The 25,445-nt window shown below is 41.2% G+C and overlaps 1 protein-coding gene across 1 annotated transcript in view; it reads left to right on the top strand.

Annotated features, from left to right (window-relative positions):
• VIRMA (vir like m6A methyltransferase associated) overlaps positions 1–25,445 on the top strand; it is a 341,503-nt gene that overhangs the window by 101,891 nt on the left and 214,167 nt on the right. Inside the window, exons 7-9 of the mRNA XM_030216723.1 lie at positions 774–1,019; positions 4,744–5,893; positions 19,733–20,224. Of these exons, the coding sequence (XP_030072583.1) occupies positions 774–1,019; positions 4,744–5,893; positions 19,733–20,224 (1,888 nt within the window). The remainder of the gene's footprint in view (positions 1–773; positions 1,020–4,743; positions 5,894–19,732; positions 20,225–25,445) is intronic.

Raw genomic sequence — 25,445 nt, 5'->3', positions numbered from 1 at the left:
TTGTTTGCTGGTGTGACCAGTTTTTGAGCAGTGTCAGAGTTTTCTTGGTTTTTCAGTTCTTGTCCTGACTTCCAACAGTAATATATACCTCCATTTTTTTTGACAATTGAAATTGCTAGCTAGAAGCTTTTAGAGTTTTTTTTTTTTTTAAATAACCACTTTCTGTTTTGTAAAAGTGAATTATTTTCATTTTCAAATGCTCAGACAGCTTCTTAGGGGAGCCCATCATTGCTGAAAATAGGCAGAACAACAATCACAAACTAAATTTAAAAGGGTCAAAGCTGTAGAATTGTCCTAATGAATATTGAACTTTTGAGCCTTATTAACAACTTACCCCCCACCCCAAAAAAACCCCATTAATAATGAATCAACTGAAATGGTGTCCAAACTTTTCTACTTGCCTGTATTCACTTTTTTAAAAATTATTTTCAGTCTGCTAAAACTAGCAAATAGTAATTAAGTATGACATTTTTGTGCAAATTGTACTGCATGTCTGTCTACTAGTGGAGGAGTAGCCTAGTGGTTAGTGCAGCGGACTTTGATCCTGGGGAACTGGGTTCGATTCCCACTGCAGCTCCTTGTGACTCTGGGCAAGTCACTTAACCCTCCATTGCCCCAGGTACAAATAAGTACCTGTATATATGTAAACTGCTTTGAATGTAGTTGCAAAATACCACAGAAAGGCGTTATATCAAGTCCCATTTCCCTTTCCCTTACTAGAGCAAACGTTTGTGTATTCTGATTCCAAATTTAATATTTTATACTTTTTGTAGTAGGTGAAGACAAGGAAGATGAAGGTGACCGCAGGGAGGATTATTTTGAACCTATTTCTCCAGAGCGAGCCTCCGTTCACCAAGAAAGGCAGTACTCAGATGAAGGGGAAGCAGAGGAAGACCAACAGGAGGAAGTGGAAGAAGAGGATGATGATGTGGATCTGGAAGAGGATGAAGATGAAGAGGATGGCCAAGCTGCAGAAAGCATTCCTGAAGATGAAGATGATGAAGATGATGATGGTGAAGGTATGCTGTATATTATGGTACCAACAGAGCTGTGATAGAAACTTCAGCATTTCAGTGTGACAAATGTGCTGTTAATCTGGTAACTTTTGTTCTCCTATAAGAGCAGTTTAGAGTTGTTCAAAATTTTGGGATATATATATAGCTTCTAGTTTTAAATCTTACACTGTAGTGGGAAAAATAATATGAAATTTTGTACAATTTAAAAAAATTTCACTGAATGTAATGTTTGCTCACTTTAATTTTTAATACAGGCTTGTCCAAGTTTGGTCCTCAAGGGCCACAAACAAGCTAGGTTTTCAGGATATCCTCAAGGAATATGCATATGAGAGTTTTGCATACAATGGAGGCAGTGGGCATACAAATCTCTCTAATACATATTCATTAGGGATATTCTATCTAGTAGTGCTATAGAAATGATTATTATTAGTAGTAGAGTTATAATTAATTACTCTGCTGGACTTGCCAAAAAGATGAAAAAAAGAATTACTCTCTTGAAATTAAATCCTTAGAAAATAACTATCTACTTTCTCAAGATCACAATACATATCAAAAACTTCTTACTGCCAAATATAATTTTAATATGATTTTAAGCAGACAAGTAATTTCATTTATATTTTTACAAAAATCCACATATTTTGCAAAAAACAATAAAGCTGATCACGTGTTAGCCCAATTCCTAAAATCCAAATCAAACCGAACCCGAATAACACACATTACAGATGCTACTGTGACCACCTACTACTCAGACACCCAAATAGCCCAGCAGTTTTCAAATTACTATCAACAGCTTTCTAATTCAGAAATAACCCCCTCAGAAACTCTAATAATCCTATATAATAATTTGCACCTCCAACGTTCCATCGCTGTCTGGCTGCCTGGGTTCGTAACATCTCATGCCATCAGCCAGCCTCCAGCGTTCCATTCCCCCTCACTGCCCCACCCTCGCATCAAACTGTAATGATGTCAGAGGGCGGAACAGTGAGAGGGAAGGGAACGCTGGAGGTGAGCTGACGTCAGGATGTTACCAACGGAAGGGAAGTCAGCCAGGCCAGCCAGAAAATGATGAGGTACAAAGGAAGAGAGAATCATGGCACATCGAGGGGAGAGCAGAGCAGAATTGATGGACATAGATCGGATGGGAGGAGAGGACAGGAGAGAAGAGAATCGCAGGACACGGATGGGAGGGCAGGGAACAGGAGAATCGCTGGACATGGAGGGCAGGGAAGGGAAGAATCGCTGGGCATGGAAGGGAGTGGAGGGCAGGGGAGAGACAAAACATCGCTTACAAGAGAGCGTTCCTAGGTCCCGTTTCATTGTTGAGGAAACAGACTGGGTTCCACTAGTTTCTTAGATAATCTCACACATCCCTCCCTATCCCCTTCCTAGCAAGCTAATTTAAACTCTAATATCTCACTCTCAGAAATTATAGAAGCTGTTAAAGAGCTACCAAACAACAAAGCACCCGGGAATAATGATTTAACAATTCTATGCAGCTCTAGCAGACGTATTGGGCTCCAAACTCCTTACATGATATGAATATATGATCCATCCCAGTGGCCGCAAGGGCTCTTTTCTAGAATCCACAATTATTGTTATCCTGGACCTATACGTCTAGCTCCATCTCTACCTGTTTTCAAATCTATGCAGAAAACCCACCTTTTCACTGCTGCTTTTAGCTCCTAGCCACAATTGCCCTCCCCTTTTCCCTTCCTCCCTTCTCACCCATTACTTCCCTCACCCATAACTGTCTTGTTTGTCTGTATTACTTAGATTGTAAGCTCTTTTGAGCAGGGACTGTCTCTTTGTATCAGGTGTTCAGCGCTGCATGCGTCTGGTAGCGCTATACAAATGCTAATAATAATAATCCCCAAATCCAGTAGAGACCCAGCTAATGTATCAAACTACCAACCAAGTTCTCTAATACACATAGACAACAATCGCTTATTCATTGTGACCAAAAATACTTCACCTCTGGCAGACTATCCTGTGACAGTTCCAGACTCTTCTGGAGCATCCTAACATGCTCCATAGACATTGAATCTCCCATGGTCATGCTACCTTTTGATGCTGATGGTTAGTTAAACACAAAGCAAGTTTGTTGTATAGTTAAGCAAGAGATAAGGAACTGATCTAAGTTAGTGTGTGTGCAAGTTAGTCCAGGTGCAGAATGAGTTTACAGTAAGTCACCCTATGTATTAAAGGCTTGGGAGAAGAGCTAGGCTTTTACCTGTTTCCTGAAGTAGAGGTAGTCTTCAGTTATACATAGCCCCTCTGGGAGTAAATTCCAGAGTGTGGGGCCACTCCTGAGAAGACTCGCGGGCAGGTGTTGCATCGTACAATTTCTTTTGACGAGGGTACAGATAGTGATGATTCTTGAGAGGACCTTAAGAGTCTTAAAGGCGTGTAAAGAGCTAACTTATTCATTAAATACTCTGGCCCATTTTGTTTGAGGATCTTGAAAATCAAACGTGAAATTTTAAATTTAAACCTGTAAGGTACTGGTAGCCAATGTAGCTTTTGCAGGAAGGGTGTGATGTGGTTACGCCGCTTGCAGCCTTCAGTTATGCTGCAGCATTCTGAATTAGTTGGAGCAGATAAAAACTCTTTTTGGTTTGGCCAGTCTACAGGGCATTACAGTAGTCTTGTCATGATGTTGTAATGGCATGGACCACTGTGGTCAGACTCGTCTTTTTGATATATGGAGAGAAATTTTGTAGCCTCCTATCCTTGGGGTGGTACCCTATGTAAGCCCTTTGGTTTTCTTTTGTAGTATTTATAGTGATTCAATTTTGTTGTTGTTGGGTTGGTTTTTTTTTTAAAGACATTTAGGGGCTCATTTTCAAAGCACTTCGACTTACGAAATTCCATTGATTACTATTTAACTTTATACATCTAAGTGCTTTGAAAATTTACCTCAATATTTCTTTTTGATTTCCATTTTTCTCTCCTTAGGAGTCCCAGTTTAGCTGTCTCTGTTAAGCATCAGCATTCTGCTTGAACTAAGTCCCCTGAGGCAGGCTATATGCCGAAGCATGGGCAATTGATTCGGCTATAGACTTTGTTATGCATTATATATGTTTGATGCTTTTTATGTGTATGTTCTGTTATATTTATTTTTATATTCAACCTGTTTTAACGTTTTATATCAAGTCAGTGCACTTTTTATGTACTTATTTAATCATTGCACTTAGTTATTTGTGTTTATTATTTACTGATATATTTAATTTTGCTTTATGGATGTTTTTGATCTGCTGCTGTTTCTGTCATTGTGTGGGCAGTGGTTGAGCCTCTCCTTTGTTTTGTATTTGCAACTCCCTGATTCTTCCCTTGCTTCCTTCTTTTTCTGAGGATATACAGAATCAGTAGCCACCTCTCTTCACGATTACTGTTTATCCCCTAAAACTTTACATACTCTCTTCCTTCCCTGAAATAGAGTCAGATTTATTTGTAAACTGCATTGTCCCAATATTTCAGTACTTAGCTATAAAGTTGTCATCAGAGTAAAGGTATAATCTTACCCATTCAGATCAACTCATACCTTATCTCACAGCACATCATGTGAGTTTATAACCAGTCTTGACAGTTTAAGACCTAGGACAGGTATATAGCAAAGACAAATTCTTGACCTGAAAGAAGGCAAGTCAATTCATTCTTTTTAACAGAGGGAAATTTCCTAGTGCATCAGAAATGTGATATTAATTATGTTTGCAAAATTCCTTTTCAGGAGACGATGGCTATGAACAGATTTCAAGTGATGAAGATGGAATTGCTGATTTGGATCGTGAAACATTTAAGTATCCAAGCCTTGACATGGAATATACTGCTGAGGATCTGGCCTCAGTACCTACCATGTCTTATGATCCTTACGACCGGGATCTTGGACCTCTGTTATACTTTAGTTGCCCTTACAAAACTGCATTTGAAAATGAAGACTGTAAGATAAGGGATCAAGATGCAGAAAAGGAAAATACTGGGGCAACAGAAATTTCAAGTAAATTGACTGAACTTCTGGAGATGTATCAAGATGACAGGGGGTCCAAGTGGGTTACAGCCTTAGAGGAAATTCCAGGCTTGATTATTAAAGGATTAAGCTTTTTACAGCTAAAGAACTCTAAGCAAGACTATCTGAGCCAGCTAGTAAACTGGACCATGCAAGCTCTAAGCTTGCAGGTGGCTCTTAAGCAGCCCATTGCCTTGAATGTCCGGCAGCTCAAGGCTGGAACAAAACTGGTGTCTGCCTTAGCAGAATGTGGAGCTCAGGGAGTGTTGGCTCTCTTGCATGCTGGTGTCATTGATAAATTATATGAATTGCTTTTTGCAGACCATGTATCCTCATCTCTTAAGCTTAATGCTTTGAGAGCTTTAGATGGCATCATCAGCATGACTGAAGGAATGGAAGTGTTCTTAAAAAGTAGACTGGAAGCTTACGGGAAGAGTGGTTATCAAAAACTGCTAGACCTTATTTTATTGGAGCAAACTGTGAGAGTGGTCACTGCTGGTTCTGCTATCCTGCAGAAATGCCACTTTTATGAGATTTTATCAGAAGTGAAAAGGATAGGTGACCAGCTGGCTGATGGCACCCTCCATGCTTCTAGTCATGGGGAGACTGAACAGGACCCTGATTCTAGACATGAGCGAGTAAACCAGGAGTATGAGAATGATATGGAAGCTTCTATGGATATGGACCATTTCCTGGAGTCCTCAAATGTTAGTGAAGGAGAAGTGGATAAACTTGTAAGCCTTTTGGATGAGATCTTCCATCTGATGGAGACAGCACCCTACACAATGATTCAGCCACCAGTCAAGTCCTTTCCAACACTGGCTCGCATTACAGGACCCCCAGAGAGAGATGATCCTTATCCTGTTCTTTTTAGGTAAGATGGCATGATTTGTAAAGTGGTGGATAGAAAATAAGGTATAGTGGGCATTGTAGCCTATAGTATGTTATACCACCAGGTTAAAGACTCGAATCTTGCAATGACCAATAATAATTTATAAAGAGGAAGCTTTACCTTGCAGAACCTTGCTCTTTTCAGAAATTGGGATTATAAAGGTGACAGTGGAAGAAAAAGTAAAGGTTGCTATTTTAAATGGGTTCTTTAATCTTTCTCTTTGTAAATTCATGGCCTGTGCAGTTAAACTCCTCTGTTCATAATTTTTAATTTTAGTTTGCAGTTTTATGTGTAATCTTAAATTTGTTCTAAAATTTTCCTGATCTTGTATATAGATAGTGATACCATACAGCATTTTATTTTTTTTTAATTGAAAATGAGATTTTATTGAACACTTGCAAAATAAGCATTTCACAGGTGAACTAGAACAATGAATGTGAGCACCAAGATAAATAAATACCTTACATTTGTCTTTTGATTTCCAAGTTAGAAACCCCGACTACCTCCAAACCCAACAGTATCCCCCCTACAGTCCCCTCCCCACATACCCTACGGAAAACCCGCCCCCCTTTCAGGAAAAACACATAACACATTATTAAGACAATTGAAAATTTTTCAAAGGACCCCAGACTTTATGCCATTTGGACATTCAGTTATGCCTCTCGACTGTTAACATCTCCATTCTGTAAATATAGCTCAACTTAGCTCTCCAAATCTCCATAGAAGGTGGTTCATCCCATTTCCAGTAAGTCGCCAAAGTCAGTTTGGCAGCATTAAGCAGATGACTAATCAGTTGGAACTGGGCCCGCTTCATATCCGGAATTGCTTGGTTTAATAAGAACATTCCCAGGTCCCAAGGCACCCAGTGCTTTTTACAATGACAAATCTGGTACTGCACAGTCTTCAAGAAAGCTTTGACCTTAGGACAAGAATTACCAGATATGACCAGGAGTGCCCGTATGACCACAAAGACTCCAACAAGCCAACGAAGCTTGGGAGAACCAATGTTGAACCCTGTCTGGAGTCAAGTATCACCGGCACAAAAATTTATAATTATTCTCCTGAACATTGGCAGCTATTGCCACTTTGTCCAATGCAGCCTCCATTGCTTCCCAGTCAGAGAGTTCATAGGCAACTCTAAGCTCAAATTCCCATTTCTCCGAATGTTTCAGGACACGAGCATATCTATACAGAGCAGCCAGTAAATGTCGAGTGAATTGAAAATCTTCACGTATGTTTTCCATTTCCGTGTTTTCCCTGAACAAATCAAGTTTAACCTGTGGCCATTACAAGAAGTGTAAAACCTGACAGTAAGTAAAGTGATGATCTACAGTGAGATTGACCTCCAGCATCAGGGTCTCAAAGGGCACAAACTTATTATCCTAATCTACAAATTGACCCAGTCTTATCAACCCCCATACCTCCCAAGTCGTAATGACCTCATTGGTCAGCCCAAGGACAAGCAACTTATTGTAACACAAGGGGGTATACCTAGAGATAGGAAAATTCTTATGTGCTCAAGGAATCCCAGATCTGCAGGACATGTACAGTAGCAGGACTAGTGAATTCCCCCAGTACCCGACTCTTTTTAAAATCTTTATGAAAAATTTTAACAATTCCATACATTATAAACAGAACATATCATAACAAAACATATAGCAGCCCCCCTTACCCTCCATAGTTCCACCAACACCTCCTTCCCTTGCCTCATCCTACCCTCTCATGCACAGTGGGCCTATAAAACTAAATCTAAAACATAGAACCCTGCTCCCTGAGAAACCATTCATATTATAAAGCTCACCCTTAAAGAGGGTTTGGTCTCCTTCGGGAGCACCACTGTTGATAAGGCTCCCATGTCTTATGAAATTGAAGCATCTGACCATGTTGCATAGCCATCAACTTAATCATTTGGTAGATATAACCCAATTTGCAAAGTACTAAATCTAGCGAGGGGGCATGCGGTTGCTTCCAAGCTGCTGCCAAGACCAGTTTACCTGCCACAAAGAGGCTAGTAACAAGTGTATGCTGTTCTTTCTTGACTCCCAAAGATTTGAAATGAAGCAGACAATATTCTGCCTGGTCTGGGTAAGCCACCTTTAGAATCTGATGTAAAGTGTACAGTATCACAGTCCAAAAGGGTCTTATCACTGTACAGGACCACCAAATATGGTATATATCTCCTCTGAACCCACAATCGCCAATAGGTCCCTCCACCTGCCCCATACATCTGTGCGAGGAGCATAGGGGTACAGTATCATCGGTATAATATCTTATATCTATTATCCATTAAGGTGCTAGCCACCAACACTTTTAAGTAGATACCGGAGGGTAAGTTCCCATTGCTGAATGTCCCACTGTTTACCCAAATCCCCCTCCCATTTAGAGAGATAGAATTGTAAGGGAGTAGATGAATGAATTAAAGCCTTATATAAGTGGGATATGCCGTATCTAGCTCCCCACTCCGCAGTGCACGTTCCAAATGAGTCTCCACTAGTCCCAACTCCCCACAAGTCCTACTTCTCATAAAATTGTGCACTTGCCAATAATGGAACCTATCACTCTCTGTGAGCCTGTACTCTTCTTGTAAGTCTGGGAAGGGGACAAATTCCCCTTCCTCCCAGACCTGCTCTAAAAAAAAAAAAACAAAGACCCTGGCATTCCCATTGCCTGTGGGTGGAGTCCAGCTGACCTGGAAAAAAACCTGGTGCTCATCTGATTGCCATTTGGAGAAAATAGTTATGCCCAGGGAAAAATTGACCTCTTAATTCCTCTCCCAAGTACGAAGGGGAAAGCCAGTAGTGGTGGGTATGGACCGCAACAAAGTTAAAATCCTGTTTAGAAAGCCAAACTGCTGCCCATAACGAAATGTCTCCCACCCAAGATTGCTCAATTCTCATCCAGGTCTTAGAAGACTTAGATAGCCATTCAGCTAATATCTGTAACTGAGCCGCTTGAAAATGTAATTTAAAATTGAGGACCCCTATACCTCCTCCCACTGTTAGCTGATATAAAATGGAATGATGAACTCGCGGAGATCTCCTTCTCCAGATATAGAGAAACATCCGTCTCTGCAATCTAGTGAAGAATTGCTCTGGAATGAGGAGGGAAAGGGCCATAAATAAGTATAATAATTTTGGCAGAATCATGAAGAAGAGGACTCAGATTTCCAGAGAGGCTCAATGTGAGAAGATTTTTGAAGCCAAGTCTGGTTCCTTGGCATCAAGGTAGGAGGTGTTGGCATTGATGTTGAGCTTTGCGCCAACATCAGGAGTATCAATAAGCATGGCTGCTGCTAGACCCTTAGATGCTGGGAGCAGAGGAAGCATTTAGTGGGTCTCCAGCTGACCCGAGGCCTCCTGTGCAGGGTCCCCGGGACCATCCATCCCACATTTTCCCACCTATTTGCGGGCTCAGTGTGGCTTACAATAAGACTTGAATAATAGAAATACATTTGTTACGACTAGGTTATGGATTACATTGAACAGAGTTGTGCGAGACATTCGAATATCATTGGGAGTATAACAATGGGACATCAACATAGAAACATTAGAAGGAGACAATGGGAAAAAGGGCATTATTAAACACCTAGACATATAGTGTACATAGTTCCGTGAATAAATGTATGATTGACTGGATAAAGGGATGATGGATCAGAAGTGGATGTGTGTTGCATTGGTGAACAGTGAGTGTGGTCTCTATGTGTTTTGGCTCTTTCCATAAGTTTGTTCAAACAGGTGAGTCTTCAGTAGTTTACGGAAGGAGGCTTGTTAGTTAATCATTCTTAGGTTGCGCGGTAATGTATTCCAAGACTTCGTGCTCTTGTAGGAAAAGGTTGACGCGTGTATCGTCTTGTACTTCGAGCCCTTGCAGGTTGGGTAGTGAAGGTTGAGGTGAGTTTGGGATGATCTTTTGGCGTTTCTAGGTGGTAGGTCTATTAAATCAGACATGTACGCTGGGGCTTCACCGTAAATGATCTTATGGACTAATGTGCAAATTTTAAAAGTAACGCGGTCCTTGAGTGGAAACCAATGTAGTTTCTCTCATAGTGGTTTTGCCCTTTCGTATTTAGGTTTTCCGAAGATGAGCCTGGCTGCTGTGTTCTGGGCTGTTTGAAGTTTCCTCAGTATTTGCTCTTTGCAGCCTGCGTATAATGAGTTGCAGTAATCCAAGTGGCTAAGGACGAGGGATTGCACTAGGCTGCGGAAGACAAATCTTGGGAAGAATGGTCTAATCCTTTTCAATTTCCACATGCTGAAGAACATCTTCTTGGTTATGTTGTTTGCGTGAGTTTCGAGTGTTAGGTGGCGGACGATAGTCACTCCAAGGATTTTTAGCGTTTCTGAGATTGGAAGTTTTAGGTTTGGTGTGTTTATCACGTTGAATTCAGTTGTGTTGTATTGGGAGGTGAGTATCAGGCATTGGGTTTTTTCTGCGTTTAGTTTCAGGCGGAATGCATCTGCCCATGTGTTCATGATGTGTAGACTTTGATTGATTTCGCTGGAGATTTCTTTGGTGTCTTGTTTGAATGGGATGTATATTGTCACATCATTGGCGTATATATACGGGTTGAGGTTATGGTTTGATAGGAGTTTTGCTAAAGGGATCATCATTAGGTTGAATATAGTTGGAGAGAGAGGTGATCCTTGTGGGACTCCACATTCAGGTATCCATGCCTTGGACGTGGTTGAATTTGATGTGACTTGATACGAGCGCAGGGTTAGGAACCCCTTGAACCAATTCAGGACATTTCCTCCGATGCCAAAGTATTCAAGTATGTGTAGTAGGATTCCATGGTCAACCATGTCGAAGGCGCTTGACATGTCAAATTGTAGGAGGAGTATATTGTTGCCGGTTGCAATTATTTGTTTGAATTTGGTCATAAGGGTGACTAATACTGTTTCTGTGCTGTGATTCGAACGGAATCCTGATTGGGCATCATGCAGTATTGAATGTTTGTCTAGATAGTTTGTGAGTTGTTTAGTTACCATACCTTCGGTTATCTTGGTTATTAGTGGTATGGATGCAATTGGTTATTTCGCTCGTGTTTTTCTTTGTGTCTTTAGGAATTGGTGTGAGTAAGATTTTTCCTTTTTCTTTTGGGAAGAGTCCATATTGTAGCATGTAGTTTATGTGGTTTGTTAGGTTTATTATGAATTGTTGAGGAGCAGTTTGCATGAGGCTATTTGGACATATGTCTAGTTTGCAGTTGGATTTGGCATATTTTTTGAGAGTTTTAGAGATGAGTTCTTCTGATAATAGTTCAAATTCGGTCCAGGTTCTGTCTGCTGGGTGTGTTCCTTCTTCTGGATCTAGACAGTCTAGGAGAGTGGTGTATTCTATAGGGCTGGCGGGTATTTTGTGTCGTAATTGTACAATTTTCTCCTTGAAGTGTTTTGGAAGGTTGTCGACACTTGGTATATCTTTGCTGTTGGTTGTAACAGGTGTGGTGTCTAACAGTTTGTTCACGAGGTTGAAGAGTTTATGTGTGTCTTTGTAGTTTGGTCCTATTAATGTTTTATAATGTAGTCTTTTTGTTTGTTTGATGGTGTATTTGTATTTTCTCCGAAGTTGTTTCCAGTCGTTTAGTGTTTGTTCGTCTCTCTTTTTGTTCCAGGCTCGTTCAAGTCTCCTGACTTGTGTTTTCAGTTTTTTCAGCTCTTCGTTGAACCATGGATTTGCATTTTTCCTGTGTGATGTTCTGGTTTGGGCTGGGGCGATTTTGTCTAATGTTGTTGTGCTTATATCGTCCCATTCTTGGAGGAATTGGATGGTGCCAGCGTTTGTAGTCCATTCGCTCTGGTAGATCTGTTGCCAGAATGTTGTGGGGTCTATTTTTCCTCTCGTTGTGTAGGTTGTTCGCTCATGTTTGTTGATTGTGTTTGGTTGTGTTTTTCGCCAGTAAAGGGTGACATTTGCTTTATGGTGGTCTGACCATAATGTAGGTGTCCATCTTGTGTTGGTGAGTGTGATAGTTGAGTTCGGTTCGAGTCTATTTGTTATGATATCTAGTGTGTGTCCTTTTTCGTGTGTTGGTTGTAAGTTGGGTGTTTGTAGATCCCAGAGTTGTAGGAATTCTTTGAATTCTCGTGTACTTGGTAGGGTGTCATCTTCTAGGTGTAAGTTGATGTCACCTAGTATGAGGATGTTTGAGGTTGATACGCAGGTATTCGAGATGAAATCCATGAGTTGTGTTTGGGCGTCTTGCCATTTTCCTGGTGGCCTGTAGAATAGGATTGTGTTAAGGTGTCCTATTAGGCTTGGATGGTTGATTCTTGTCGATGCAATTTCAAGTTGTGGTGAGGTAGATTCGCCTGTGATTGTGATGGTGAATTCAGGTTTGTATATTAAAGCTATTCCGCCTCCTCTTTTTTCTCCATTTCTTGTCCAGTGCGTGATTTTGTATTCTGGTGGGCACGTTTGTAGGATGGCGGGGTCCGTAGGACTATGGAACCAGGTTTCTGTGGTAAATAAGAGGTCTAGTTTGTCTGTGGTGATCCAATCTAGTATGTCTACTGAGTTGCTTACTGCTGATCTTGCATTGACGTATCCTAGTTGGATTGGGTGATGTGGTTCCAAGGTGGGGTTTGATGTGTTTATTTTTATTAACTGTCTGTTTCTTCGATGGTTGAATTTGTTGTTGTCATTGTTTTCCTTATTTTGTCGGTGGTGTACATATTCGGGGTTTATTCCAGTTGGTTGGTTGTTGTGTCTTTGATTTGATTAGTGTACAGAATACATCTTTTGGGAAGAAGTTTTTAATGCATTTCAGTTTCCACATGGTTTGGAACATTTTCTTCGTAGTGTTTGAGATTTGTTTGTCCAAGGTCAAGTTATGGTCTATGGTGACTTCTAGGATTTTTAGGTTGTCAGAGATTGGAAGGGATGTGCCCTTGGTGGAGATTTTTGGAAAGTGGTCAGTTTTGTGGGGTGATGTGATTATTAGGCATTGTGTTTTGTCTTTGTTCAGTTTTGAGTTTGAACTTTGATGCCCAGGATTCCATAATATTTATGCCATCTGTAATTCTGGTTGAAATTTCGTGCAGGTTCTTTTTTAAAGGGATGTAGATTGACTTGAATCCTTGTTTATATAGTGTATATGATGGTTGACCATGTTAAATACACTTGACATGTCGAATTGTAGTAGGAGAATGTTTTTTCTGTTTGTGATTTCCTTTTTGAGGTTGATAAGTAATGTAATTAGCACTGTTTCGGTGCTGTGATGAGGTTTAAAGCCAGGTTGAGATTTGTGGAATATGGAGAATTTTCCATTTTGTAAATTGAGTGGGTAGTAGTCCAGGATAGTGTGAGGTGGAATCACAATACAATGTTTATAGCAGTGTGGCTTTGCTCAAAGGGGAATGTTTGGTTGTAAATTCACTTTGTAGTAGTATTGGTCCAGGAAAGTGGACTCAAGGTGAAAGTGTGAGGTGGAACCTGATGGTCAGCAAAAATTGTCTAGGGAACTCAGGTTGGGTGACAGTCAAAAGGTATAGTTCTCTTTGGTAGTAACTGTTCAACAGGAAACACTCTAGCATTTCTGGTCTGACATAAGGTCTGATATGAATGATTAGTAGAACTGCTCAGTAATAGTTTATCTGCAGCAGTAAAGTTTATTCTAGCTGTGGTAGATATGCCCTGAAAGAGAAACAGTTAAGGATAATAGAGCGAGTTGGAGCAACTCTTGATCTGGTAAATAAGTTGTAAACTGAAATACTGAGTATGAGCTACTACTACTATTTAACATTTCTAGTATGAGCTAATCTGCATCAGTGACTTGAAGTCAAGCATAGCCCATAGAGTGAACAATTAGGATGCAGCATTACTATTTCAGGATAGGGATAGTGGAGTCAAAAACTTAGCAAATCGTCATTTGGAAAGATGGAAGTGTGTAGTCCCATCCAATTCCTTCATTTACGATAAGGAGAAGTCAGAAGCAGAAGTTCTTTGTTGCAGGTTTGGGTTTAAATATATGGGTCCATAGATTGAATAAGGAGTTTTTTTGCGGACAGTCTTTTATTAAAAAAAAACCAAAACAGTCTATAACCCTTTTTGATGGTGTCTCAGTCTCCGCACAGCGTGGTAAGTAATAAATTGCAGGAATAGATTCTAGCCGGGTCGTCGGGCGCTGTAAGTAGTTTGGAGAGGGGGATGCCGTCTTAGTTGAGTGATTGTATGCAGGGAGAGAGCAGTGGCATCTTTCTGAGGAAGAGGTGCCGTTGTGACTTGCACCAACAGAAGGGGATAGCAGAAGGAAAAAAAAAAAAACAAGATCAAGTTCCAGGGTCGGGGGGGGGGGGCGGCAAAATTCCCCAGGACCCGGCATCCAAGGGGGCCCACCCAGCGCTAGCATTCTTCTCCTGCTCTTGTGTGTGGCAGCACCGCAGAGCAAAGTACTTCCTTCCTGTCACGTCCAAACAGCCTCTTTGGACATGGCAGGAAGAAAGGAAGGACTGTGCTTCGTGGAGTTGCTGCGCACAGGAACAGGAGAGCCATGCTAGTGCCGGGCCCTGGGGAATTTTGCTGCGCACAGTGACGGGAGCAGGACAAGTAATTGGGGTGGGCCCCGTGGGGGGGGGGGGGGGGGGGCATATTTTCCCCAGGCCTGGTTTTGTCTCTTGGTGGCCCTGTCAAGTTCCATAATATTTATCTAGAAAAGTTTTATTGTTTTCCCTCCCATGTAAAACCTTATCAATACCTTCCCCTTTCCAAGTTGATGTGTCAATAAAGAGGACACTGAATCTGAAATCTTAGAACACAAGAGTTGTCTTATTGAATCAGACCAAGTGTTCATCTAGCCCAGTATTCTGTTTCCAATAGTAGCCACTCCAGGTATCTAGTACATTAAAAAAAATGCCCTTCTTTAATAAGTGTTCTACAAGGGGCTTCTCTTTGATTCTCCTGTCAGCCCTACTCTTATTTTCTTGTGTCTATATTTTAATCCTCTTTGTGGTTTTTTAATGTTGATAACATTACAGGGATATATAATGAAGTACATCTCAGTTGATAACACCCTCATCCTCCCCGTCTCATCTGCCCGCAACCTCGGAGTCATCTTCTACTCCTCCCTCTCCTTCTCGGCACACATCCAGCAGATAGCCAAGACCTGTCGCTTCTTCCTCTTCAACATCAGCAAAATTCGCCCTTTCCTGTCTTAACACACCACCCAAACTCTCGTCCACGCTCTCTTTACCTCTCGCCTTGACTACTGCAACTTACTCCTCACCGGACTCCCCACTTAGCCATCTATCCCCCCTTCAATCTGTTCAGAACTCTGCTGCACGTCTTATATTCTGCCAGAACCGATATACTCATATCACCCCTCTTCTTAGGTCACTTCACTGGCTTCCAATCCAATACCGCATTCAGTTCAAGCTTCTCCTTCTTACCTACAAATGTACTGAATCTGCTGCCCCTCACTACCTCTCTACCCTCATCTCCCCTTATGTTCCCACCCGAAACCTCCGTTCACAGGACAAATCCCTCCTCTCAGTACCCTTCTCCACCACTGCCAACTCCAGGCTCCGCCCATTCTGCCTCGCCTCACCCTATGCCTGGAACAACCTTCCTGAGCCCTTACGTCAAGCCCCCTCCCTGCCCATCTTCAAGTCTCTGCTTAAAGCCCACCTCTTCAGTGCTGCCTTCGGCACCTAACTCTTACCTTCAGGATATCCAGACTGCCCCAATTTGACTGCCCCTATCGTATTGTCTACTCACTTGTCCTTTAGATTGTAAGCTCTTTGAGCAGGGCCTGTCCTTTTATGTTAAATTGTACAGCGCTGCGTAACCCTAGTAGCGCTTTAGAAATGTTAAGTAGTAGTAAGTAGTACTTATTTCTAGGCTGCATAAACTGGTGGGTTTGCAGCGCCTGTTAACAGAACAGTTGCAACAACTGAAATGCCCAAACATCACTGGGGATTTTTTTTTCACTTGGCTACACACAGGATACAAGTTGATCTGTCAGATTATTTTATCCGGTATATGCTATTAATAAATGTTTATCCTTAAAACAATTAATTCCTTGTATTAAATACCAGTGTACTCTTTCTGCATATCAAAAGCCAGTGGTGAGAAATGTAGCAGACACATGATATTTTCTCAATCTTTTTTCACAGACCAACAAGCTGTTACTTATCTTAGTAACTTGTACTCATCTGCATAGATGCTGTCTTTCTTAGACATCTCTTTATTATAATGGCCTGTTCATTAAAAACGTGTGTCTGTGCAACACAATCTTTATAGTCTCAAACAGACTGATTGCAAGGTTCTCTTTGAGTAATCAAGTGTGACAACTATCAAAATGTAAGAAGCCAAGAAAAAGCAAGCCAACACAGAATGTAAAAACTTATGATCTGTTGGTTTGCTGTATATGCTAGTGGTAAATCCTGAATCAGTTTGTCTAATCAAAATGCTTAAAGGAATTTCCACAGCATTATAACTCATTTTAAATTTGAGATGCACTGAACCCTTCTATTATGTACTGACACCCTATCTCTATATGTACCTCATACTTAGATTTGTGTATATTATTTAAGCACATTTTGTTTTTTTTATAATTTATATATATTTTTGTTCTGTTTATGTACATTATATATGCATTCTATATATGATCTAAAATTTTCATATACACGTTTATACATGTTTGTGTGTGACTGCATTGCCCATTCTATATATTTTTATGTATATTATTTATTCCAGTGTTGAGAATGTGAGTTTTCTTTTAAAGATCATATGGGGTTCTCTGTTGAAATGACTTATTAGACTTTTATGTATAATTAATTCCCATTACTTCATATATTCATTCTTTTTTTTTTTATATTTCATTTCAATATTTATATACTACTGTTGTACCTGGGGCAACAGAGGGTTAAGTGACTTGCCCAGGGTCACACAGAGCTGCAGAGGGAATTGAACCTGGTTCCCTAGGATCTCAACTCATTGTCAACCATCAGGCAGCAGTGGGAATCAAACCCAGTTCCCTAGGTGCAACCCGCTACACTAAGCATTAGGCCACTCCTCCACTCACTGATATCAATCACCACTTGTTCACCATTATTTACTTTTTATAATTCATTTTTATAATTTACTTTTATACACACAGTACAATATCTTTTGATTCTATGCCATACATTTTTTATTCTTCTAGATCATTCATATTTGTTGTGTATATCAAATATTAGTTTGATTCTGTGTTTAGTTTTGTTTAATTGTTAAGCAATATCTTTTGCCCTTTATGTGTTGACTAGCCGTTGAGCCCGTAAAAACGGGCTGGTATTGGAGTTTTCCTTCCCCCCCCCCCGCGAGGTCACCACCGCTCCCCCCCCCCCTCGGAGTCGCCGCCGCCGCTGCTGCCACCCCTCCACCTGGCCCGGGCCCTCTCTTCGCTTCTGAACTTACACATCCGTTTGCCGAACGCAGCAAGGCACATCAGCTAAGCTGCCGTGGGCCCTTCCTTCTCTGCCTGTGGCCCCGCCCTCCTGTGACGTAACGTCAGCAAGGGCGGGACACAGGCAGAGAAGGAAGGGGCAGCTCAGCTGATGTGCGTTGCTGCGTTCGGCGAATGGATGTGTAAGTTCAGAAGGGAAGAAAAGGCCCGGGCCGGGTGGAGGGGTGGCGGCGGCGACTCCGAGTGGGGGGGGAGGGGTAGCAACCTCGGCGGCGCAGTTTCCCTCTCTGTCCCGCCCCTCCCGTCATCACGTATTGACGCGGGGGCGGGACAGACAGGGAAGTCTCTACTGCGCATTTGCGAGTGAGTACGGTCACTCGCTGTTTATATGTTTGATTAGTCAGTGACTTGCAATTAATCTATTAAGTCCAGCTGGCTGCTTTCTTCATTTAAATCCCAAATTAACTGTTATGAAAAATGGCCTCCACTGGGATCATAAACTATAAATAAGAAATACCCTTGGGGAGGGAGGCAGGGAAAAGGCACACAAGGAGCCTAAGATTTTTCTGTTGAAGCAAATTAATTCTTTCTTTTAAAACAGACTAAAAAAAAATAACCTAAGACGACCATTTCTCTTAGGGCAGTTTAAGCAAGGTAATTACTGACACTTGGTTTTTAAGCAAATTAGAATATATCAACTCGGTCTCTCTTTCTCTCTTAGGCTTTAAGGCATCAAATTTCTCAGCAAAGCAATATTGACTTGCCTGCAGTGGCAGCTTCTACTCAGTATTCTCCCAGGACTGTGGGAGGGGGGAAGAAAAGGGGATAATGAGAGAGTAGGATGTGGAGAAAGGGTATGAGAGTGAAATAAGGGGAGCGTAGAGTATATAGAGGGTGTGAGTGGAAGAAAGTGTGCCCCACCTGTCTCCACTACTTCAGGGGGAAGATGGAGGAGAATGGAGGAAGGTGGAGGTAAGTAACTGCTCCCCCTCCCCCAGGAACCATATGTCCTTCTCCTCCTATCCTTCCTCAGCATTTGAAATCACTGAAGAGCAGAATATGATTCCCCTTTACTCCCTCGGAAGACTCTTTTTCAAGGGGGATCCCATCCCTGTGTGGCCCTCTCGATGATTAGAAATGGTCTGTGCGACCCTTCATGTGAAAAATCAAGAGTCCCTTAGTTTATAGCATAGATATTAACAATGTTTAGGTAGCAGATGATGAATGTACATTACATTGTGTGTGTGTTGTTTATGTTGTAAACAACTTTAAGCATTGGAGTGGTGATGAACAGATAAACTTTAAGCACTGGAGTGATAGTGAACAGATACGAATAAATACATTTAAAGAGACATTTGTGCAGTATTGGAAGCCCTTGTCCTAAAACATCTTTAGACAGTTTTAATATTGAGGGCTGGAAATTTTCAAGGTACTTAAAATTTCACTTCTGGCTTCCTCTGATACTCCTCTGGCATTTCATTGCCGGTGGTTGGTGGTATTCTTTCCCTTGCCTTTAAAGAAAACCTTTACTGTTGCCTCAAGGTTCTTTCTTCTACCTCCCTTCAGGCTGCCACCAGAATTAAATCATCGGTTTAGAGAGTACCAGGGCAGCAGCTTGTTCTCCTCTTTGCATTCTTCCTGAATGAGAAGAAAATGGGAGAAAGAAAGATGCTTTAGAACTTGGATACACATGGACTTAGGACATAATTAATTATACCCCAGAATTCATTGAGCTAACAACTCAGTGGCGTTGAAGACTTTGTAAATGTGTCAAGGTTGAAGGAGGATACTTTGAATACACATTATGAATTAACTAAGAAAAAACCCCATTATATTAATATATTTTCAAAGGTCATACTAAATGTTTAAACAATTGTAAAGTATTTTGAAACTTTGTAAGGGGGGTCTCCTTTTTTCTGGACACTGTGTAGTTTGACTATCCAGGTTTAGTTGTGTAGTTTGACTGTCCTGAAAACCAGATTCTCTGTAGTCTGTAGTGGAAAGGTTAAAAGATTTGCTGCAATCTCAAATCTAAAGGAATATACAAGTAAGACGTGTGTGCTAGTTATTTAGTTGTTTATGTAAGATTATCCAAAAAAGATTATTGAGTAGATTTCATAGTGGGAACTTAGAATTATTTGTGAATGACAGTGGTTTATTTATTGTGTCTAACTGTATGCAGCAGGAAAGCATAGCCAGCCGAAGAACCTGCCATTAGTGTGTTTCTCCTCAATAATAATGGCTTCCTATGGTATTATCAGTCAGTTTCTATAAATCCCTCCTATGTTTGGATAGATTTCACTAAAAAGGACACCATTATAACAAGGCTTTAGCGGGAGCCTTTCAAGCTTTCTCACTATATAAAACAATGTGGTGCTTAATGTTTTATTTTGATTTTGGGCATTTAAGAGTCTCTGTTTTTCCTCTTGTTTCTGCAGATATCTTCACAGTCACAATTTTCTGGAGTCTGCCACCTTACTGCTCTCAATCCCTGGCACTAATGCTCACCCTGGTGTGACACAGGCTACAAGAGACATCTTGAAGTTTCTGGCACAGTCACAGAAGGGTCTCCTTTTTCTGCTTTCTGAGTATGAAGCAACAAACCTGCTGGTCAGAGCTCTCTGCCAGGCTTCTGAGCAGGATCAGGACGAAAATCTTCAGGTGGACAGTGCTACTGATGACTCCTTTGCCTCGTGGCTCTTGCATGCAACTCAGGCTTTACAGTACATCTCAGAACTGTTCCAGCACTTTCAGTGCTCCACAGCCATAGATGAAACAGACCATGCTGATCTTTTGGGAATTCTTCATAACCTCTATCTCATCAGTTTTAATTCGGTTGGACGCTCTGCTGTGGCCCACGTATTCAGCCTTGATAAGAATCTCCAGAGTCTAATTACATTAATGGAATTTTGTTCCAAGGAAGCTCTTGGGTAATAAAGTTTCCTTTTCCTCTTCTTTCATCATATTAACAGAACATCCCTTCTTTTGCCATCATTATCTCAGCCAAATAATATGTTATGCAATGTTAGTCCACATAAAGGTAGGTGATATCTTTGTATTGGACCAACTCAGTGCATAGAAGCTAATCACAGATGTATTGCATTAGTCCATTAAAAAGGTGTCACATTATTTTTGGTGACACTTTTAAAGATGATATGGTTTAAAATTCATTGTGGCAACAGCCAATTAAGTGTTTTCATTAGAGATTATATTACAGCCCAGCTGTACTACATTTCTAAATCCAGTGCATTATGTTCTTTTTAATTATTTCTTTTTGATAAAATGTATTCTCTTTTCAGGGCCAACTGTAAAATTTAAACAGTTGATTTGTGTGTTTATGTATCTCGGTTCTTTTTTTTTTTTTTTTTCCTCAGACATATCAATAGTTGAATCAGCCATTTTCAGTTTGTTACATATTAGATGATAGCAGATAAAGATTGAGTACCTATCCAGTCTGACCCTTGGAATAGAGGAGCTGCTTAATGCAGTGTGCTGAGAACCTGGGGAACTGGGTTTGAGTCCCACTGTGACTCCTTGTAATCCTAGGCAACTCACTTAATAAACCTCTATTGTCCCAGGTACAAATAAAACTTAGATTGTGAGCCCACTAGGGACAAAGAAAAGCACCGGCATATCCTATATAATAATTTGCACCTCCAACGTTCCATTGCTGTCTGGCTGCCTGGGTTCGTAACATCAAATGACGTCAGCCAGCCTCCAGTGTTCCATTCCCCCTCATTTCCCCGCCCTTGTGTCAAAATGTAATGACATCAGAGGGCAGAACAGTATGAGGGAAGGGAACGCTGGTGGCAAGCTGAGCTGACGTTAGGGAATGTTATGAAAACAGACAGGCAGACAGCGATGGAACCCCGAGGTACAATTTAGGCAGCAGGGTGGTGTTACGCTCTGCTACACTCCTCCAGAGGTGCAGCCTGCTCACGCAGGGTATGGGCATTCGAGGATGCGGCGGCCATCTTGGATGTGGTATCGCCAGGATAGGACGGCCATCTTGGAGTTGGCATCTCAGCTTGTGGCAGCCATCTTGGAGTTGAGCAACTTCAGGAAGGAAGCCCATATTTGGGCATAGAGCATCTCCTCTGATGGGGGCGGCCACCAAGTCCTGTCGGCCGCTTGAACCCAGGGGCTCAACCGCTGGGGACAGTGGCTAAGTGCAGGTGAAGCTTGGGGTTGTCTGGCTGCCTGACCGAGCGCGGTGGCACTCCATCTTCGCCGTGCTCAGTCGGGGCACAAGGGCTCACATTCCCAATCATAACAGGTGGTGGGAAGCAGGCGAACGCAGTAAGCAATGGTGCGAGACTGAGAGGTGAAGGACAGCAACCTACAACGCTACATTCCCCCTCACTGTCTCGCACTTGCAAAAAGACGTTATGAGGGCGGAACAGTGAGAGGGAAGGGAAAGCTGGAGGCAAACTGAGCTGACGTGAGGCAGACATGGAACCGCGAGGTACCCAGCGGACAACACAGCACATAAATTTATATATAACAGAAAAAACAGGATAATATTTAAAAAAGAAAAGGATACAATAACACACAGACAGTGCAAACACTGTCACACACTGTCTCTCGCTCTCACATAGACACACACACACAGAGTCTGTCTCTGTCTCTCACACACACTCTCTCTTTCTCAGTAACACACACACACTCTCTCTTTCTGAATAACACACACACTCTCACACACACACTCTCTCTCTCACACACACACACACACACACACACACACTCTCTCTCTCACACACACACACACACTCTCTCTCACACTCACTCTGTCTCACAGACACTCTCTTACTGTGTCAAACTCACTGTCTTTCTGTCTCATTCTGTCTCTCTCTTGCACTCTCTCTCACACACACATTAGCACACAGGCAAATTGCAAGACACGGATGGCATGGGAGGCAAGGGGAGGGGAGAACATAGGAGAATCGGTGCACATCATGTAGAGGCCACAATCACTGGAGGGGAAGGGGAGGGAACGTCATAGGAGAATCGCTGCATATGGATTGCATCGGAGAGCATAGGGAAGAATTGCAGCACATGGAGGGGAAGGCAGGGCACCGAGGAGAAGCAGAGCACAGTCCAACGTGTACTGTAGCTCACAAACAACAATCAGAGACACATTCCAAAGTGGTGAACATCACATGACTACAAAAAGAACACTAACTGCTGAGGAGCAGGCTGAAGTTAAAAGAAAAAGAGCTGAAGCACAACGAAAAAGGTGTGCAGCTCTGAGTGAAGACGAAAAGGCACATGAAAGTCAAAAAGCCACTGCAAGAAAAAGGTCCAGGATACAAAAGATGATTGATGAGGAAAGTGCAAGTAACCGACAAAGAAACGCCGATTCAGAAAGGCACAGAATTGCTGAAATGACAGACGAACAGAGACAAAACACACAGAACAAGGCACACTGCTATACAACGCAAAAGATTTGAAAAAATGACAGAAGAAGAAAGAGCAACAAATAGAAAAAGGAGAACATATTTAGAACATGAAAGAATTAAACAAATGACAGAGAAACAGAGACAAACAACAAGACATAGACGAAAAGATTTAGGGCTAAAAAGACTTGCAGAAATGACAGACAAGCAACGAAGAACGACTACACAAAATATAACAGATTTCAAATGCAAAACAATTGGAAATCTGAAATAAAAGAAATAAACCCTGTGATATAGCACAAAATAAAGCAAGAAGAACAGATACAGTGACAGCACAGTGCAGAACTCCAACCATAGGAGACTGTATCAATGAGAGAGAAACTCAATACTATAGTTGTGGTCCAATGAACACAGTCTGTATATTTTGCAATGCCAAACATTTTCACAATGAAACACCTTCTGACAACCTATTTACACAATGTTGTAGTAAGGGCAAAGTACAACTTCTGGGAATTAGGTACAATGAATTAATACAATAGCTTCTCTCCGGGGAACATGAGTATTCAAAGAATTTTGTACAAAACATTAGGTCCATTAATAGTTCCTTAGCTTTTGCCTCCATGGGAGCTAACATTGTACCACCACCCGTATATGGCCCTTATTGTTTTCAGATTAATGGTACTGTTTACCATAGAACAGCAGCACTACATCCTCAAAATGACAATCAAAGTCAATTTGCTGAATTATATATTCTTGATCCTGATGAAGCAGCCATTCAGAGACTATGAATCTCAACAAATGCACACATCAACCATACATTAATGAGACAATTAAGCGATTTTATGACACGGGAAAATCCATTTGCAGACGCATGCAAGATGCTGTATGAAGTAGAAAGTGAATGCATATGTGAAGCACAACGAAGAAGAATAGAAAATGGCCATTGTTCAAGATCACAAAAACGATTCAAGACGATACAATGTCCCTACAGCCAATGAAGTGGCTTTCATTTTTCAAAATACAGATGGGGAACCTCCCTTACATAGAGATCTGATAATACATTGCCGAAACAAGCCAAATGAAGAAAACAAAACTGAGATAATCAGTGTGTTGGACCCCAATCTAGAACCAATGGTATATCCATTACTCTTCCCAAATGGAGATCAGAGCTGGGGGATACATATGCCTTTGTCTAAACAACCAAAATGTATAATGCACCTCCGTCGCAAATCAAACAACCCAAGACTAAGAGTTACGCAAATTCAGTACTATGGGCATTGTTTGGCAATAAGAGACTAATTCAATCCTTTTCTTAGTGCAGGAAAACTAACGCAACAATATTTTGTGGATGCATATATTAAAACACAGGCAAACAGACTTAATTATGTTTGTCAAAATAAAAAACTGTTAAGAGTTGAAAAATACTCAGGGTTAATGGACCACCTTACAAGTGAAGCTGCAAATGGAGGATTTACACCTGGCCAGGCATTTATTTTACCACCATCATTTGCTGGCAGCCCAAGAAATATGCATCAGAATTTTCAGGATGCAATGGCAATAGTTTGCAAATATGGCAAGCCAGATCTGTTAATTACTATGACCTGCAACCCAAGATGGGTAGAAATTACTCAAAATCTAAAACAAGGTCAGGCACCAGAGTTTCAACCTGACTTATTGGCAAGGGTGTTTCATTTAAAACTAAGAGTTACTACACGAAATATGCAAAAAAACATATACTTGGTGTCCCTCTTGCAAAAATTCATGTGTGGTTTACCTCACGCTCATATATTGATTATCATGAAAGAGGAACAGAAGCTGAAAAGAAAGGAAATAATTGACAAAATCTTATGTGCTGAAATTCCTGAAATAAACAACTTTCCACGTCTCCATGCAACAATTGCTAAACATATGATACATGGCCCATGCAGTGACCATAACTTAAATTATCCCTGCATGCTTTATGGGAAGTGCTCTAAACAGTTTCCAAAACCATTCCAAAATGAAACTATTGAGAACTGTGACGGATATCCTAAATACCACAGAAGGGATAACTGCGTCTGTACATTCTGAAATGGAAAATTCATTAATAACAGTTGGGTAGTCCCTTATAACCCTTATTTACATTTAAAGTATTATGGAAGTATGTGCATCTATTAAAAGTGTCAAGTACCTCTTTAAATATGTCTATAAAGGACACGATTGTGGTAATGTGGTTATTACAGAGCACCAAACTTTACAACATGATGAAATTAAAACGTTTACTGACTCTAGATATGTTAGTGCTCCTGAAGCTGCATGGCGATTAAACGGTTTTGAAATGCATCACCAATCACATACTATTCAGAGATTGGAAGTACACTTACCAGATAAACAAAGCATTGTTTTTCACCCTAACGAAGTTGAGGCTGCAGTACAAAGAGCCAGAACCAGGGATACCACTTTAACAGCGTGGTTTAAGCTTAATGCAGAAGACAATCCTTCAAAGACCATTTTGTATGTAGATATTCCTATGTACTATACTTCCGACGAGAGAACGAAAGCGGAAACGTAGAAAAGCAGGACATGACAAAACAATTGGGAGAATGTATGCAGTTCATTTTTCAGCGGACCCTGAGCATTACTGTTTAAGGCTAATTCTACTACACAAACCAGGGGCTAAGTCCTTTGAAGACTTAAAAACAGTTGCATGTGTTCTTTATAATACATTTCAAGATGCAGCCAAGAAAATGGGGCTCATTGACGATGAAGCTCTGTG

This window comes from Microcaecilia unicolor, chromosome 1 (assembly GCF_901765095.1).
Source record: "Microcaecilia unicolor chromosome 1, aMicUni1.1, whole genome shotgun sequence".
Classification (NCBI taxonomy): domain Eukaryota; kingdom Metazoa; phylum Chordata; class Amphibia; order Gymnophiona; family Siphonopidae; genus Microcaecilia; species Microcaecilia unicolor.
The sequence above is the reverse complement of the archived record's forward strand: the minus strand, read 5'-3'. Positions and strand labels throughout refer to the sequence as shown.